The sequence below is a fragment of the Trematomus bernacchii genome, unplaced genomic scaffold (genome assembly GCF_902827165.1).
Source record: "Trematomus bernacchii unplaced genomic scaffold, fTreBer1.1, whole genome shotgun sequence".
Taxonomy (NCBI): Eukaryota; Metazoa; Chordata; class Actinopteri; order Perciformes; family Nototheniidae; genus Trematomus; species Trematomus bernacchii.
The window spans coordinates 7,102,667-7,122,598 of record NW_022987803.1 but is presented as its reverse complement, the minus strand read 5'-3'; the positions used below and the strand labels follow the sequence as shown (position 1 = coordinate 7,122,598).

At 40.8% G+C, this 19,932-nt stretch overlaps 1 protein-coding gene across 6 annotated transcripts; it reads right to left on the bottom strand.

The window, feature by feature from the left end:
* Positions 1 to 1,220: 1,220 nt before the first annotated feature.
* hmbox1b (homeobox containing 1 b) lies at positions 1,221 to 18,662 on the bottom strand. Of its 6 annotated transcripts, XM_034150775.1 has the most exons (11): positions 18,479 to 18,662; positions 17,915 to 18,139; positions 15,699 to 16,361; positions 9,263 to 9,348; positions 7,757 to 7,867; positions 5,917 to 6,070; positions 5,602 to 5,684; positions 4,887 to 4,982; positions 4,024 to 4,118; positions 3,272 to 3,355; positions 1,221 to 2,797 (listed from the first exon to the last, which is right to left on the bottom strand). In XM_034150775.1, exons 2-11 carry the CDS (start codon positions 17,929 to 17,931, stop codon positions 2,654 to 2,656), a joined length of 1,533 nt encoding a protein of 510 aa, XP_034006666.1. In that variant the 5' UTR covers positions 17,932 to 18,139; positions 18,479 to 18,662; the 3' UTR covers positions 1,221 to 2,653. The 6 variants fall into 6 exon arrangements, with proteins under 6 accessions (XP_034006666.1, XP_034006665.1, XP_034006668.1 ...); XM_034150774.1 differs by having other exon boundaries at positions 17,915 to 18,662; XM_034150777.1 differs by having other exon boundaries at positions 4,024 to 4,115; positions 17,915 to 18,662.
* Positions 18,663 to 19,932: the final 1,270 nt, after the last annotated feature.

Genomic DNA, 19,932 nt, shown 5'->3' with positions numbered 1-19,932 from the left:
CTACAAGCAGGATCCAGATACTAGATTATTTAAAAGAATTAACGTCCATATTTGATTTAAACATAATATTACATGAGCGTATAACTAGCGAACTGCTTAGTTTAATCCCGCAAAGTAGAATATTTCCCCAGTTCTCCAAAACCATCACTAAGGCATGGGTTCCTTTAAACAAACAGATTGACATTTACCTTGTTAAAAACTGGCTGGGCTGTACGCTAAATATGACGCTAAATAGAGAAAGCTAATCTATCTATCTTTAGATAAATTAGCTTAGTCTAGCAAAGAAACTGGCTAACTTGGCTCTGTTCAAAAGCGACCATATCTTTCTTTAAACACTCGTTATATCTCCAGTAAAAGTATAAAAAGTTGTTTCCGTGTGTACCCATCTGTAACACCACAACTTGTTTTGACTTATATTTTTGTATGGCTTTAGTAAGACAAAATCAACTGGGTGAAATCATGAGCTTTAGCCTAGCCTAGCAGTGATCTTTAGCTTATCCTAGCATGAAGACTGCTAGCTATAGCACATCTGAGCAGCCTTCATGCTAGGCTAAGCTAAGCTAACGGTCTACTGGCTTCAGTTTCATGTTTAGCGTACAGACATGAGGGCAGTATCAATCCTCACATTTAATTCTGCTCAACCTATTATTTTAATCGTTTCATTTCATCAGATATCAGTCTTTGACTATAAAAAGAGCTTAAACTTGACATTAAGTGAGCACCAAGAAACGTTAGCCTTACGAAAGTCAACATTTTGTCTCTGCTTATTACATTATGATTATCTTGGTACATTGATGGTTTTGGAAAACTTCAACCCGGAGCAAAAAAGTGGAAAATGTATTTCCAATACAACCACTTTATACATCTTTGATTCTCTTCCCTTGAAGTGGTGCTTTTGCCTTTGAGGCTATATAGATTAAAGGTGGGGTAGGTAATTCACTTCAGAAACACTTTTTGTTATGTTCCATGGAATGCTCTTCACATCCGATAGCAATGAATACATTAAATGCTTTGACAATATATATACAAATATTTCATCTGTGGAAGCCGTGGCGCTGTAAAAAGCACATCCAATTATCTGGGACAAATAACTGGATGGCCTACCTGCCTGTCAGCCTTCCATCTTGTGCACAAACTTATCTCGTGCCCTCATTGGTCGTGTGCACGTTCGTGTGTGTTGGAGGAGGGGCTCTGTAAGGAAGTCTGAAGGAAGGGGCAGATTTGTTTCGGTTGTGTACTTTCAAATTCTAGCGCACTCGAGCTGGTTTCTCAATTCTTACCTACCCTACCTTTAAATACAAACTTAAATGGCCTCTTCTGATATTCTAAACCATTTCCAGTGAGGATTTAGTCTAATTGGATATTTTAAAGAAATCCTCTGAAAGCACATTCTTTCTGCTATAATAAAGAGGCAGCTTCACAGAACAAGTAGTAAATAGCTTAGGGGTATTTTATCATTAGATGTGTGGCTGCTAATACCTTTCTTTCCCGACACAGGCCTGCTGTAGTGTCAGAACCACGTAGCGCTAGCTCCAGAGGCTTCACCGAGCTATGAAACAACCTTCGTACGCCAGAGGAGTTAGCAGAAATCGCTTTGGATGAACACCATTTTAGATCGGTCTTACAGTAGCTTAACCTTTAAGCTTTGAGCTCCAAGCATCTTTTCCTTTGGCATGGATGAAAACAAAGCACAGTTCCCCTTATTAGATAGCTTACCATTGCTTGATTATCACATTGACCCTAAAATAATGATCATAGCCTCGAGTACTGAACAGGAGTGTCACTGGGAGGCTAAATGATTGTAGATCCTGTCGTCAAATAAATGCAGGTGAGAGAAACCACTGCTGCTGTTGGATATAAACCTTTACATTTTGTATGCATACTAAAAAAGTTTGTGGTAGTTTCAGGAAAAAAACGAGGTGTATACTGCAAAAAGTAAAGGTGTAGTTTCCTGTATGAAAATAAGGCTACTTCTTTTTAGAGGTTTTCATCCAACAGCGGCTCATGTAAAAAGCCACTCCACTAAGAAATGAGGATATAAGACAGCGACTTCTGATTATCCTTCCAGAGGGGGAGAGGAAACTCTCACCCTCCATCTTTCCCCAGACAGCTGCTGGAGGTCGCTCTTCCGATGAACTGCACAATGAAGAGGATCATTTGAGGGTTACGCAGGTAGGTAGAGTGTGACTGAGAACCATATATATATATATTATATATATAGTACACCATTTCTTTTTTCTTGAGGTTGACGCTGAGGTGATATAGAGTGAGGATCGGCTCAGACGACCAGGCTGGAAAGGGAAGCACGGGGGAGTAAAGAGGAGAGGTATCTTGTGAGGGGAGGAGGGAGGTACAATCCCAGACGAGGGCCACCGATTTAGGGGTTGGAGGCCTGGGTGCCCCCCTCTATCTTCTTTCCGTGGAAACTTTAAGAGACCCATTCTCACCAGCTGTGTCAATATATGGGTAGGGAGGGGGGATTACTGTTTACACTGACTTTGTTGGAGGTGGGAAGCTGAGAGGGAGGGGCAGATCCAGATTTACTAAGTAGCATTAGTTTGGTCTTTTTTCTTTTTTTATCTCCCTGTTTTTTCTCCTCCTTTCTTTGACTGTCATTTCTCTTCCACTTCCTCCGTTCTGTTTCCTGTGCAGTTCATTCGTCCTCCAGGGACTCCGTCTTGATGTCGTTTGGGACCCCCCCGGTTCTGGACAGGGCCAGGATGGTGTGGTTGACAGCAGCCATCTCCACAGCCAGAGAGATGGGGTCCTGGTGCTCGATGTGCGCCGCGCCGTCCTCCTGATACGGGGGGGGGGGGGGGACAGTAAGACCAAGGTCAGTGGTGAACAGAAAGCAGGAATTATACTTTTGTACATAAAATTCATTTTCCTGACCAACTGTTCTCTACCAAGTCCCTCCAGCTTAGCAACTGTCACTGGGCATGTCAGGCCTTTAAAGCTTTAGATTTCTACATGTTGAAGTGTGTATGAGGCTGTAGTGAATGGTGTATTCATTCAGGCTTTACAAAACCAAATTGTTTTCTGACAGCTCTTTAAAGAAAATCAGAGACGAATGGTGGGAGAGGGACAGCTCTAACCTCTGTGTGATTCCCCCACCCTCTTTTTGGAATACACTTGAGAGCAGTGCTCCCTATTACTGCCGTCACTAGGATATTCAGCATCATTTCTAAAATGCTAATCAAAAGAGGTTAGCATAGCATAACTGAAAACATTTAAACCCAGGTTAAAGAGAACCAGATTGTTTTGGAGGTACCTGTGTAGGCGAGGTGGGCTCCAGGCGGTAAAGGCCAAAAGGTCGGCTGAGAGGTCTCTTGTCAAAATAGGGCAGGTCAAATGCCTGGAGGGGGAAAAAGAAAAAGAAGAAATGTAGCTCGGTTTAGATCTTACAAACCCAAGTTTATTAGAGGAACCATTCCAAATATTCTGAATGACGTCTTTCTCAAATGGTTACCATCAAAAATGAGAAGAAGGGCAAGCTTTTGTTAATGAATACGCCTTGGGCCAACCATTTTAAGCTATAATTCCTCACAAAAATAAAAGTGCTTTTTATATTTGGGGGAGGAGAATTCAGAGTTTAAACGCAGGAAAACTGCAGTTACGTTTTTTTTTAAGTTTCTCTTTTTTGAGAGAATTTGAGAACAGGATCCAGACAACCTTTACATATTAAAAACAACTTCAACCAAAGACAGGGCCACTAATCAGCTAAGTTAGCGGTATAAAGATGTGAAATGCATGATCACGTATAACTAATGACTGAATGAATGATCACTAGAATGAGCCTTAGGTGTGGAAGGATGGATGTGGGTGGTTAGCAAGTGGCAAATCCATCAAAACAGAGGAATACATATATAAATGAATAAGGAATAATCAGACTTTGTACAACAAAAAAATGACACGATGGAGCTGTAAAACAAGTGACCTCTTTCTCTTGAATCAGTTGTTAACTATTGTCTGGATCATAAATCTGGTTGTATGCGTCTTTGGGGATCCATTATCACGCTCTACCTGCTCTGATAAGTCGTTTCCGTCGACGTCGTCGCTGTTGGAGTGCCCCCCCGGACTCTGGACGTCTATTCCATGACTCTCCAGGATTGTGGCTTCTTGGAGGAAGAGGATGAATTGTTAGACTTATGATTGATCACTGAAAGTATCGTTCATTACAAATATATAGATTTAGATACTTCTACTTTGACTTCCCAACCGGGGGTACATGGTTGGATTGTGGAGTATCTAAATGCTAAAAGTGTCAAATCTATAGTCATTCAATAGAACAGCGCTGCCATACACTCAATCTCTATTACTTTGAATATATATTTAAAGAAGCCCTATTGTGCTTTGGGGGGGTTTTCCTTACCTGTAGTTTGGTATTTAGGTTAGTGTGCATGTAAATGGTCTGCAGGGGCTAAAATCCCTCCAGAAGGAGTTTCTCTCCCACATGCATGAAAAGTAGTTCCAATAAATAGCTAACATGGAATGGATAAACTCTTCAAATTGAAAGCTAAAAGTAAAGGTAAAATGGTTTGGATATATAAATAAATATGGATAAATGGTGATAATATTAAGCACAAAGTCATAGTAAAGTGGTCAAAATGTTAGTATTATGTAAATATGGAAGTTATGGATAAATTGTCATTGGACTAGCAGGTTAATAACTTTAACAAGTCCAAAATACATCAATGTTAATGCAGGCCGTAAGCAAACACATAAATGAAGCAAAGGTCATTACAGATATCCGGTGACTGATGAACAAACATTGAGCTCTTTAAAGTGACTAAATGAATGAATTATGAGCCATTCACGCATGAGAAAATGAGAAATCTTATACAGGTGTTTCTCATCTAACACCCCCACCCCCCCAGTCACATTACCAATGTTGGCCCGTCTCTTGATCTCTTTGCGGCGGTTGGCGAACCAGTTGTAAACTTTCAGGGAGGTGACCCTCTCCAGATCAGACAGCTTCTTCCCTGAAACAGACCACAGGACACTCGGATCACTTCCTCACTCACACTGAGGTTGTTACACTATTCTTTGGGCCCTGTTGTTATCCATCTTGTCCCTCAAGCTGTGAATACCACTTTTATTTCTGCTTATATCAATTGGATGTTTCATACCCAATAAGGGTTTTAAATCCGTTAAAAGAAAATCACTTTTTGCCATTTGATATCACACAATATATGCAACACAGATGTTTTGGCTTTAAAGTACACATTGAGTCCAAGAAAGATCATATGCAAAATGATGTGGTCTTAAGAGAGCACTTATTACATTTGGTGAAATGCAACAGGGGAAATGAGCATTTTTCCAAAAACACTTGTGTATTTCTAACAAATGAAATGTATAAAATATGCATGGCTGACAGGATACAAAGGTTGTTCGGGACTATTTCCATGGTAATATTCCAAACATTTGCAAAACGAATAGGAATATTAGTCACCAGCAAATAGAATAGAATAAACAATATTCTCATTATACTAACGTAAACAGGATTTTTTGCAAACATCTCTGAGTGGAGTAAACATGAAACAAAGAAGAAACTAATATATTATTCACACACACGCACACACAGCTGTTATGGAGCTTCACCTGGCTTCTGAATAACAGCATTGCAGGCGTTGGCTATCTCCTCCCGTTTGGCCTCATCCGGGTACTGGTTGTCGTTGAAGTAGCTATAAATAGACAAAGAGACGCACTGATTCAATTAATTTCCTGACACAAGGACGATGTCAACGAACTGGATTTATGTATGCTGTAGAAGATCGCCAAAGCTGAGAGTATGAAGAGTCACACGCTGGTTGTCTAGACGTTTCCTTGCACAGGTTGCAATATTTCCTCAACTCCATGTGGAAATAAGGGAGAAGTTATGAATGTAATCTTTCATCCACTTCTTCCTGCGCTCACCTCTCCATCACGGCCAGGCACTCTTTCCTCCAGGTGAAGCGGCTTCCTCTGCGCAGGCGGAAGGTTCCGGGGGCTGTGCTGATGGGGGGTGGGGTCTGCCTCCACTCCATATCCTCCAGAGGTAAAGGAGCAGGCCGCATGTTCAGAGTGGCACCTGCGGGGGGGCGGTGGGGGGGGGGGGGGGGATGTTACAACTGAGCGTTCCGCCACAATCAGCCTCAGGAACATGAAGTCTGTGGTGTGTTTTTGCCACTTGAAGTCTGGGAATAATAATGTGTGAATTGGCGGTTTTTACAGATAAACTGCAGCACATCCTTTTAAGAAAATGCATGTGAGAAAGCACTTTTGCAAATCTTACAATACATTACATTCTGATTATAAACTGGAGTGGATAGTGCTGACAAAGACCGCGCTGCCTCGTCCCAAATCATGACCACAGCAGAAAAAGAAAAGAATCACAAAAGGTTTAATTTGCAGTAAAACTCATTAAATAAGCCACGTTCTTGCTAACCGTATGCCTCAGTATCATAACCACATCTGACACACACATTGTGAACCAGTCCTAACTGGGTCGCCCAGCAACAGGGCGGGTTATCAGACCAGGATGAGCGGGTCATCACTATCTCTGCAGCGGTGATGGAGTGTGTGTGTGTGTGTGTGTGTGTGTGTGTGTGTGTGTGTGTGTGTGTGTGTGTGTGTGTGTGTGTGTGTGTGTGTGTGTGTGTGTGTGTGTGTGTGTGTGTGGTGTGTGTGTGTGTGTGTGTGTGTGTGTGTGTGTGTGTGTGTGTGTGTGTGTGTGTGTGTGTGTGTGTGTGTGTGTGTGTGTGTGTGTGTGTGTGTGTGTGTGTGTGTGTGTGTGTGTTGTGTGTGTGTTGGGCTGGGCTCCGTCTGGACAGAAATAGCAGGAAGCCGTTTCCACTGTGCTGTTGGCAGGGCTCCATGAGGAGCGTGCCGCAGAGGACGAGGCGTGGGATGTCTGCTGTCTGCTATAGGCTGAAACAGAGCATACATATGTACAGGCACAACTGAAGCCTGCATGAGGCCTGGTGTTCTGGATGTTAACCATTCAGAGGTGTGGATTTATCTGTGACTGTGTCCTTCTCAACTGAGCCAAAGCCAACATTAGAACTCCTTCAAGACAAAACTAAAGTTACACTTGTTCCCTGCACATGTGAACTCTTGTTGACAGATAGATATAAAAGTAGGGATGGCAAGATTTTGGGAAAAATATTCCAATAAATGACATGCTTTGTTATAAATAATATGAATCAATCACATATATTAATATTTACTAAGAAAAGCCTCACTAACTAAAAACTGTACATTATAGGAGCACATGGCACAAGCAGTGAACACAATATCAAAAGGGAGCATTTGTATTATACAATTGTTTTTTTTTAAATCACTTGACAGACTTTTGCCCACTGGTTAAATATTTGTTATCATAGTTCTATATTTGTTCTTTTTTTTTTTTTTACTTAATTCCTCTTACTGTGTTTATTAACCCTACTGTGACCATTAGAAAGCAAAGCAAAGTGGCAAAATATGTGTAAACCTACTTGGCCATAAACCTGATTCGGACTGTGATAATTCAGGTTTTTTGAAAAACCATTGACTTGAACTGGAAGTGGTAAGATGCTAACTCATTACTGAGATTAAGGACTCATTCCTGCACAGCTCTATTGTAAATTCTACCTTTTGTTTTTTAATTCTATGTATCCATTTGTGTCCTAACACCTCCTGCATGCCTCTCCCTCCGTCTCATTTGAAAGCACATTCCTTCAGTAAGCCAAACCAACAGTCAGGAGTGAGCAGTGCAGGTTCACAGACTCTGGTGTACCTGGAGTGGTTTTCTCCAGCGTGTACCAGCGGTAGAAGGCCCTCTTCTTCTGCTCGCTCAGGTCGGAGCCGTGCTGCAGCAGCCAATGGGAGATCCTGCTCTGGCTGATCCCTGGAAAGCAGCCAGACATCGAATTACAACAGAGTGCTTTGCATCGAGCCTTCGGCACAGTTTGTTGACAACCCTTAAAGAATTCAACAGAGACAGAAGGGAATACTAGAGGAGGGGGTTTTTGTCTCTCCTTAGTTTGGAGTTTATTCTTACTCCTATCGCCTGTCTGGACACTTCAACTCTTTCTAATGCTTGCTTGAAGATTTCTTGAAGTGGATATTAGGATTTGACTCATGTCCAGTCGGTTTGCAAAGGTGTCAAACTATATTTTTGCACTTATTTTCAAGCCCAGAAACAAGCATAAGCCTCAATCTATTGTTACATTTAAAAATGAAGACAACTTGGAAAGAACTTTATGAAGTTAGACTCATTCATGGTTCTAGGAATTAGTCATTTTGGCATTAAAACAGGCAACGAATTGAACCTTGGTCAGTCATACTTGCCATATATTGGATTCTGTTTTACGCTTTTGCCCCTTACATTTGATACAACAACATCAATCAAATAAAGTGATTTTAGCTGAAAATATGGAAAAGTGGGACTACCAGTGGGACTACCAGTGGGACTACCAGTGGGACTACCAGTGGGACTACCAGTGGGACTACCAGTGGGCCCAAGACAACCAAATATTGCATTTTTCCCATTTTTCAAGGGCTAGTAATTAAAATATTGCATCTGCTTTTGCCATTTTGTCTGTGTGCCAACCACATGTCATGCCTCTAGGAGTTATATGTCTGAAGATATTTAACCATAAAAATAGCATTCACAGTAGGGCTGCTCAATTCATCGTATTTAATCGCAATTACGATTTGGCTTGCAACGATTATGAAAACAACATAATCGAAATAAAACGATTTTTTTTTTTTATTGGTTTTTTCAGTTGAATTATACTTAAAGTTCAGGGTAATCAACTGTTAAAAACATACTGGTCACATTTATTTTTTCAATAAATGGATGTTTTCAAAGTAAATGGATAATCGTGATATCAATTATTGACCCAAATAATCGAGCAGCCCTAATTCATAGGGGGGCAAAGATGACCACATTTATATTAGAGAAAAACGATGCAAATCTCAAGATTTTAAGTAAACACAGAAGCTTCCACATTATTATTTCTTTGCATTTATAGTTTGGAGAAAATTGAGAAATGAGCTTTCATAAAGACGTCCGTAGTAACACAAGGAAAAGAGGAAGGGAATGATTTAAACTCAAACCATATTTGAAATGTTATATATAAGTCTCCCTCGGATTTATTTGTACAGCTTAACATGTAAAGTCTACATTTTAACTGGAGGGACGCACATTTAACAACAACATGTGCACAATGGGCAAACTGTCAGTGTGTTTGCAACTAAAACTATTCAGATTAACGACAGTGTCATTATTGCTACTCACCGGTAACTTGTGCCACCACTGCCTGAGAGATCCTCCTGTTCCCCAGGAACGCTTTGATCTCCTCTTTCACCATGCTGCTGTCCCTCCTACACACACACACACACACACAGCAGCTTAATGTAAAGAACCAAGCAGGTATTTGACATAGGAAAAGATCACACAGCATTTAAAAGACCCCCACATTTTATTCAAAGACATTTAGTCCAGATTGAAAAACTGATATTAAAAGATGTTCATGCTTTCAGGGGTTATATGGTCGTCTACATATCGTAGGGAGGGTGGTTTGATCCCCAGTCCCTGTACATGTCGACGTGTCCTTGAGCAGGATACTTTAGCCCAAATGGCTCCTGTATGCTTTCGACAAAATCAAAGTGTTTTTGAATAAAACTGTTTACATTTCAAATAGTCAAATGGTTTTTGTATTGTGCCAGCATTATGCCATATTAAATAGGACAAAACCATTTTAATCTAAGGTGCATTTTGATTATCCGCGTATTGTTCTCTTCTATTATGGCTCCCACATAATCAACGATGCATTTCAGAGGAACACAAAGGCATGAATTTCAATTCATTGACACAGAATGGAGTGAAATACATTTTCCAATGTCTCAGTCCTCAGCGGGGGAAAAATAAAACATGCACAGACATGCAGGAGCGGAGGGTGGTGAGGGAACATGTGCAGTCACACAGTGTACCCACCCTGCTTTCTGGCTTCCAGCCCAATCCCCTCCTCTGTGCACACACAATAACGTTGACTTACATACACACCCAGCAGCTTATGACTGTCTCGGCTTAATCGTGGTACAGATTTTGAACACCTGTCAAATGTGTACACTAGTCGGTGCATATTTATCCACACTTATATAGTGCATACTTTTACCAAACTCCCACCCCCACTAACTTAAATATCACTGGTGCTTGAACCGTACAATCACAGCATCCTTTGAACCCACAGAGAAGTCATAATGGAGAAGGGCACGAGTGCTCCGCTAGCATATTTCTGAAATGAGAAATGAGTCGGGACTCTTGACATCCAGCGTCAATATCCTCCACGGCAGCCTCTTGCGGCGCGGCTAAAATTAGAGCTTAGAAAACACTGCTTGTATCGACAAAAGTGAATCGATGTAGCACGAGCTGCTGTACAAGACTGAGGAGGAGTGGGAAGTGCAGGAGGGAGGGAGGGAGGGAGGAGGGAGATGTGTTGTTGGATGCCGACTCAAAGGCCGAACCCCTGCGGAGACGGAAATGTGCACTTAGATGAGAGGGAAGAAATCCGAAGGGCACCGTGGGATTGTTGACAAGCCGAAAGCGCCTGTCACGCCCTGGCAGCCCTGCGGAGCGAGGCCTACACACCGAGAGGAAGCTACTTAACTTCTTGTTGTCGAAACAGGACATGTGATCTGATGCAGAGGCAGAGGGAATTAGCAATGGGACGGCCGGAGCTCTACATGCCTATACTGTTCACTCAGGGCAGCTGGGAGGCAGCAGGAGGAGAGGGCTCCTGTGGAAAGTGCTCAGACGAAGAGGGGGTGGCTAACATGTGGAAAGTGATGGAGTATAAATACTGACCTGCCACAGTAATGGATGTAGAGAAACACGTTATAGTTGTTTAACAGCAGTATTCCATTTACACAGGGGCAGTTCAAATAGTTCTTGTAAATCTCAAATGAAACATGAATTAATGTAATCAAATCAAATATAAAACCAAAGCCATTTGCCACTGCCAGGGCATTAACGTTTGATCTAGTTTGTTATAGAAGTGATAAGAAAGTTCTACTTGGCAGTGGTTCCAAATAACTCTGTGGTTAAATGTCCATGTAAGAGTTCGGTACCTTTCTCCATGTTTCTGTCCCCGCCACTTTTTTTGTGTTTCGGTTCATTTGATTAATACAAAAAACTGTTAATGCGCGATAAAATAATTGTCTGCGTTAATGAATGCGTTAAAGCGATAATAACGCGTTCATATGTTCATATATTGAGATGATCCAAACTGTACAATTATCCTAAATGCCTGTTTTCCATCTTTTTCTCTGCTATATTTTCAAATCCAGTGGAAAAATACCAATGCTTTTTGACGGGGAAGCCCTTGCCATTCTAACTTCCGGGTTGGCCTACAAAAAGATGTCATTATTTCATCACTCCATAAACCTCAATGAGAACGCTTCCAGGGGAAACCCTTAGATCACCCAAAGGAAATGACTTAATGTGTTTATTATATCAAAACAACAACAAGCCTTTTCACTTAGATGGGAACAATACGCTCATCACAACCACTGTGTTGTACTGTGACCTTTAGGTTACATGCACAAACCTTCTTCAATTTGGAACTTGAGTGAAGTTTCTTCAAAAAGAGGCTCTAACTTACTGAGCAGGGGTTTTCAATCTTTACCTTTTTTGATGTTACAGTATGTGATTTCATGTAATGTATCTAGAGGTGCACCATTGTAAAAGCTTCTCTTCTCTCCTTCTCACGAAATGTCCCCCTGAAGGCTTTTCAAAAAGGTTCAGCACAGAACACCTCCCTTCTCGTGCCATAGGATAATTACGGATTATCTCAACAAGAACGTCTTTATGACTGTCTTTGTTATTTTGATACAGGATGTACATACATGTCAACGGCAAACAACTAAACAATTGATCCATTCGTAGAGAACATTTTGGTTTATATTTTGCACCTTTCACGTCAAGGTGTTGTGGTTCACACTGCACGTGTAAAGGGCTATCTAAGTACACTGTAAAAACAGTTCCGATGGTGAAGTCAACAAAACTCAATTTTTTTATGTAATTTACTTGCCCTAAATTAGTTTTTTTTCAATGTGCGTTTAATTAAGTAACACGTAAGCAACAATGAGAACATGTTTTAAGAACTCATTAATTTGTAAATTAATATCACATTTTCTGAACTTTCTTTAAAAAGACGTTTTGGAAAACGTAATAAAAATGCTTTTTTCAACGCCACGGTCATGCCACGCCCTCAAACGAGAATACGCGGTGTGAGACTTCCTGTTCCTCTTTGCAGCGGTTCTTCAGCAGTTGGACACGTGTTTGCGTGGATCCTCCTCAAACCATCGTAAAACAAGTAAGCATGCCACCTGAGTTATTAATTACTGCTTTTTAACTAGCAAGTTATTTACTTTTCTTGTATTCACTGTTTTGAACGAAACATCGACATTTTAATGCATGCCAGCGCCATTACTGCTGTTAAAGTTAGACTCAGCCCTGTCGTGCTCATGTAGTCTATTTCTTCACGCAAAGTTGTTGGGCAAAGTTTGCATCAAGTGCTTACCGACGCAATTCTGTTAAAAGTGGTTAAGTTAAGAGTACGTATTAAGAATCAACTCCGCAAACTGTTCCCCTATGCCGCTCTAAGCGTTGGCCCGGGCACCGTGATGCGGCCGCGGGGCTCAGAGGCTCTCCTGCCGTGCATGTTGTGCGGTAAAATACCTCCGTTAAAACTATTCCCTACTACTTTATAACCCAGCGGTTATGTAAGAGTAAGTTACTAATGCGCCTATTTGATATTAATTCCTCTATATGTATTTCGCCGTTTGTTTTACTGTGAGCAATGAATTATCTTTCAACAATCTTAGTGTACCCAATTTAAACTCATAGTCTGCAGTTACAGCATCGAGTTGTTATTATACAAAATTAAGTGCAAACTATATTTGTCATGCTTATGCAACGCTATCCATGTTGGAATCTGCAGGAGAGTTAACGTTAGCTCTCAGTAGAAAGTCACGGAGGTGACTTCAGTTAAGGTGCATTCAGGCGCAATTCAGTAAAAGTGTTTATTGGGCGAGGAGGCATGTATAACGTCAGCAAGATGTGTTCAATGTAGTACAGTAAAATGCAGTCTTTAGCGAGAAATATCAATAAATACAGTTTTATTAAGGAGATGTTTGACTACAACATAAAGTAGATATTAGACAGTATGCAAACGAGATAAAGGAGTGTATATTGAAGTAATTAGGATCTGCTGTGTAGAGAATCATGGAATTGTACTGGTATCTAACAATGCCATCCTTATAAATGTATATAAATACAATACCGTTTTAAATGATACTTGTGTTTTAATGTTTGATTCCATTAATTGAATTAAATATGTTTTAATGAATTCTACTGAAATGATTGTTACATTGTCATCATGTAACTATTTTGTTCTTTCATTTGCCTCACCAGAAAACACACCTCCTCTTGAAGACATTTTGCCTCCTGCTATGGACTTCAGGTTCACATTAGGTAAACCCTTGAGTGTCAGAGTTGTTGTTTCAGAGGTTAATTCAAGACGTGTTATGTTTACATACTAATATAATGAGCATCAGGTAAACGTACCCATTTCTATTTTTTGAATCACAGATGGGATGGAGATGTAAACTATGCAGCACTAGTGTCACCACTCAAAGTGATATTTTAAAACATTATCGACTCCATCATGGAACCTTTGGACAGAAACGTGCCTTGCCCTGCATTCATGTAGACTGGCCTGCGCTCTCACTTATCAAGATAAAAGTTGAAATAATCGTCTGTTCTTTTTATTCTAGGACCCATGTGCCACTTTATATACATCTCTGAGCATGAGGTGGGGTTAAAAGAAGTAGTTGGACATTTATGAACTATATCAATATCATGACTATTTGGTTATTTTCTTGCAAACCAGCCTTTTTTGATGGCTTAAACCCCTTGTAATGCATGTGAATAGCACCTCTGTTACCGTCTGTTAACAGCTAATGTAAACTGGCTCGTTATGTTTTCAAGACGGATTTGATTTTTGTTTGTGAGGAAAACACATGGTGTGTCCTGATTTGTACTCAATTTAGTGTTTTATTTGTATTTACAGGGAACAGCAGAGGTCGAAGTGCACCAGGCTCGTGATGCACAGCATGAAGTGATACGTTGCCCACGAGCCAGATGCAGTTATAACCATCAAGTAATAACCATGTGTCTCCATGTATGTTAATGTGTTGTGCTTTTAAACAAACTTGTTTTCTTTTATGAAAACTGTTTTGAAATAATCACATTTTAATAAAATGTATTAACATGTCCATAACGTTCCCTTTTTTAATTTATTTGTTTAATCTGCAATGTTTCAATGCTATCAAATATTTAAAGGGTTGGATTGAAATCAGGAAGAGTTTGTCGTATATAGGTTCCGGCAACTCAATTGTGTTTTATAATTTACTTTATTCTCGTGTGGTTCTTAGCAGATTGTTATTTGCATTGGTTACACTTAATATCTTGGCTTTTAATTGTAGGCTCAACTCATCTTTTCATATGCAGAAAAAATCACATTAGTGAGTTTACCCAACTCCTATAATTGCTTGGAACCACTTGACACATATTTTTTAAGTTTTAGCAAAGTAATACATTCTTGAGTAGAGGAAAACTAAAAAATTGCAAAAGTTGACTAAACAATTAAAATTGCTTGGAATCGCTTGACACATATTTTTTAAGTTTTACCAAAGCAACAGTTTTTACAGTGTACCAACCTAGTGCTGTCTCTATTCTGATACTCTTATTAGAGCACTGCCATGCCGTGCACTGTGAACACTTGCACCGTGTTGGTTTTTCACTAGTGTTGTCTCAAATCCCACCAGCAGCTGTGCCCTCACTGGACCCGCAACTTTAACATTAACATAGACAACCGCTCCAATAACCCTATAAGATGAATGATGGTTTCTTTTCGACACCAGCATACTGGTCCATTTCAATGTCAAGAATAAACTTGACATCAGATATTATGCCAGAAAAAAAAAGAAATCAGAAAATATACTCTTATAAAACTCTGTGAGATTGCTTTATCAACTGCTGTTTTCAAGGACAGGAATGAACCCTAAAACCTCAGATTTTCTGAACATGTATGGCAGCTGCACACAATGGAGTTTCAGCTAACTCCAGTTGGTGCTATCTAATTCATCCTGACTAAGCGTGCTTTCTTGCCTCATAGTGAATGGTATTTGTGCCAATGAAAAGGAATCTCCAATCCAAACAAAAGTGGACAATTTAACGAAAGTTGATTAAATTGGAAATGCATGAATGAAAGACAATGAATAATAGCTTTAAATTTGAAGCACCTCTAGTGTTTTGTACCCACAAGATGACTTTGTAAAACGTGTTGATATTATGGAAATGTCTTCATTCATTCGCTGTTCTTAAAATAAAGTTCTTTACCCCTGCCCCACCCCATTGCACTGTACACTTGCTTCCCACTGCTCCTAGTAATAGGATGGGTTAAATGCAGAGGTCCAATTTCACTGTGTACATGAACATGTGTTTAAAATAAAGGGGTCACTATAATACAATACTACTGATGATATTAGTCTTGTATCACCTACTTACTGTTATGTATTGTCTATTTCTACAACCTTAAGTTGGACAATGAGTAGAAAGTTTCCTCAAACAAAGTTTTAGTTCCCACTTCACCTCCGTTTCTACTCACCTCATCAGCTCCTCCACCTTGTCGTCAATGTCCAGGTCTTCTTCTGTAGCTTCGAACCCGAATGCTCGTGCTGCGGCCGCGCTGTTCACTGGGTATCTGGGAGGAGACAGCTTCCCGTTGGGTGTGGCGGCTAGGCTATCCCTGCCGTTCTGCGTATGAGCCACCAGCGAAACCGGTGATGGCAAGATGGCAGAAGGCGGCGGTGGTCCCGGAGGCGGGGAGGTGTTGTAACTGTTGCTAGGAGACGGAGAGTGCCCCCCTGCGCTGCCGAACTGCGTCTGCGTGGCGGTGGAGATTTTGGAGGTGGTGGAAGACGCGGCGGGGGCGGAGCGATTGCGCTCGCCGCTGGTGTTGCCGTTGCATGTCACGGAAGAGGTGGTGGTTGCAGAGGCAGTGTTGTTATTGTTGAGTGATGTAGTAGTGTTGGAGGCAGAGTTGTTGGTGCAGTTGTTGGCCCCACCTACTCCGTAGCAGGACGAGGAAGAGGAGGAGGAAGAGGTGCGGCGGCCGAACTTGTCGCCATGCTCCCGGTCCAGCCGGTCCAGAGTTTCGAGCGCGTGCAGGATCTCCTGCTTGTTCATGCCGGAGCGACGCAGCCGCTGCAGCAGATCTATCTGCTCAATGGTGAAGCGCGGCTCCTCGCTGAACTCAGACATCCTGCTGCTGGAGGAGACACAAGACAGACAGGTTGAGAGGAGAGAGGAGGAGAGGAGGAGGAGAGGAGGAGAGGAGGAGAGGAAAGGAAACAGGAAATGGAGAAAAAGAGGCACAAGGAGTGAAGGCAGGCAGAAATGAGAGAGATGAAAGGATGCAATGGGAGGATTAAGTAGGAAAAGAAACACAGTTCAGATGAGGAGAAACATTTGAATGATATGGAAGAAGTGAGGCAGAGAAAGGTAGAAAGAGAGGGCTGGAAAAGGAGGAAAAACTGCAAGAACATAAAGACACAGGAAATAAGAAAAGGAAGACAAGAGCAAGAGATAGTGTGAAAGAAAAAGGGAGGGAGGGGCATAAAAATCTGCTATTTTTGGGAACCAGCCGGCAACACACGCAGAGTGCCAGAGTCACCTTGACAGCTGATGCTATCTTAACATTCTGACTGCCATTCTTTAAGAGCTACAATATATCCCCGGCGCTGCACACCACCCACGCTGTATGTTTTTCATAAGCAATTTGCTGTGCTCAAAATCAATGCAACTGGATTCAGACTGCGGCAGATTTTCCATCTTCTGTGCCAGCGCGACCTATGCTGATATGATTAACGCTATAAAAGGGGTCACTGGCATTTTTCTACATCTGTGTTAGTCTAAGCTGTGCAAAGGACAGGGAAAAAAAACGAAATGCTTAAGAGTGTCTGCTGTGTTTTTAAATCACCATGAAGGGAACTAATATAGCCGTGATGAGATGAAACCCTCAGGCGGTCTGTAAAACCGAGATTTGAAAGGAAAAGAACAATTGCCAACATTTAAGAAACATTGAGAGGGCCCTGAAATACATTACTTATAGCAGAGGGTAGTTAAAGGGTACTGCAGAACATTAACTAGTTCTTTAGTTGACATTAGGAATCCATATGGAAGCTTGTAAATCATTATCAAGCTCAGTTACATTGCAAAACCCTGTCACATCCCAGGGGGTGAGCTGCACAAATTCAAAATAAAACTATGAGATGCTTTATTTGACTTGGATTGTTAATATGAAAATAAGGCACTAACTACTTCTTCAGTACTTTCAGATATTCTGTGTTATTTTTACAGAGACTCATTAGTCGTTGCAAGCAAATATGAGCATTTGGAATCATTAGCCATCCTGGTTGAGTATTTACAAAGTTAACTATTCAATTTAAAGCTTTTTTAACTGCTTGAAACACACCCTGCAAGGAACACAGAATCAGCCTAATGTACATCAATGCTCTACACTGTTTTACTGTAGGTCACACATAACACCAACTGGAGGTGTGCAACCCATAAGAAGAGAACAAAGACTGTGACTGATCCAATGTTTCTATATAATCATAAGTCAAGAGCCATTGAGTGTGGTCAGTGCTGACAGATGATACACTTTCTTTTGCACACATCCCTAAGGAATCACTTGATAACAGTAAGTTAGAGAACTAGTTATAACACAAAAAAGAAAAGTAGTCAAAATGACCAATGACAGTAGATACATCATGTTTAGTTTTACATTATGCAAAAAAAAAAAGGAGGAAGCTTTCTTACCTAAATACAGATTGCATGCATGATGCATTCGATATCCCCAGTACAGTCTGTTGTGTAAATCAAACGCGTTTCTTTGGCAGTGTATTTTTCTAGATTGTCCAAACACTGACCAAAGTTGCTGGTATCTTTTGGTCCATGTGTTTTTGTTTTGCTGACTGTGGCCCTGGAGCACAGATCTGCCGCTCCGCGCTGCAGGGGAGCCGCTGTGATGCCAGCCTTCACGCCCTTTGCCCACGAGCTAACGTTAGCAAATGTTTCTTTGGCAGACTGAGTGACAGTGTCCTATGAAACGCTAAATGAGCCGGCTTGAAACACTCAAGCTCATAAATGATTTTCACTGGAGCTGCTGCTGCATTTATACCGGGTAACAGTCCGTATGCATCACAGAGGACGGCTAGCAACTTATGCTATTTTCGGTAGCACTGGGGTTGTAGAATGATAGCATAACATGCTAGCCGTGCCAATGCTGATACTAGCTGACGTTAGCCGCCGTTGCTGGCTAGCGACCGTCTGATATTAATAACATCACTTTTAGTGTTGGAAATAGCTTAGTGCATGACTTACCTCGGTTCAAATCGTCCACTTAACCATTTAACTTTGTTACTGGAGCAAAGACCCGCTGTGTCTTTCACTGCAGCCGAACAGTAAGGCGGTATGAATACAGTGCCCTGACCGACCCCTTTCCAAGGATTTCTAATCAGTGGCGAATTATTTGCCTCTCTGCTTTGTCTGTCTGACAACAGCCATATTGACAACTAACACCTCTGAGTAGCTCTGAGGGAACTGTAGTTTTACTCTCACAAAGGCCTCTGCCGTGCGTCGGCGTTCTTTACACTAAAAACTACAAATCCCTGAAATAAGAGCGAGGCTCGCTGAGGCTCGCTGATCTACAGGGGATGCAGTTTATTATGTGACCACAGCGGCGGCTCCCCTCCAGAGGACACTTCACCACCCTGACCAGTCAGCAACAGCCAGAAGTAACAGATTACATGAGTAACTGCGTTACATTTGCACATAGAACTTTCAAAATCATGTTGTTGAGGCTTGTGAACAACGATGTTGCACTATTTAAATCCAGTAAAAGCCCATTGTATTCTTATAAATAATGACTTACAAGAACATCCAAAAATACTGTGACAAACATGTTGTACAATAACACTGTGCAATATATACGTTTTACTATTAACTATACTCTACTATTGTTAATACATTATGGTAATCTATTTACATGTGAATAGACTCCTGCATTGACTTGGTCACTTACAACATTCTCTGCAATATTTGACTTATTGTATTTATAAATAGTTCTGACATGTATGTAGTTTACTTCATCTGCATTACTTTATGGTCTGCAACATAATCTGCACTATTTTATCCTAATCTATTCTAGTCTGTTTCTTCTTGCACTATTTATTTTTTAAATGTGCTCTATGTTGCAACGTTGAGCTTGAGACTTAAGATTTGTATTGCCTTAACTACACTGTAGCTACTGTGCATATGACATTAAAGCCTCTTGAATAATACTGGCTGCTACTTTACAAATGTTATATGTTCACTTACAACTACCATAACATGCTGCTTCTTATTTATTCAACCTGGGAGGTGAATTAATTTTATTTTGTATTAACATGTGCTTGCCTCTTTGTTTAATATGTAAGTCCATTTATTTTTAAATGTTATACTTTTTAACTACACTGTCCCCTTTCCTGTCATTATGTAAATGTCCAGCTGTGGGATTTATACAGGATTTCTGATTCTGAATCTATTGGTTGTTAATGTAAGAAACAGAAGAGAAAAAATCATTATGGATTACTGTAAATATAAAAAGTGGAAAACTGTCACTGGACCCCAACCTCATTTCAGAGAGGAAATCCAGCTGTTGATATTAATAATATTGTAGGTGTGGGCAATCATATGTAGCAACATCTCCAATAGCAGACCTACTTTTTACTAAGACAGACAGTTATAAAACATATAGGCCGAGACCTATTTGCATACATTTAGTGCTTAGTGTTTGA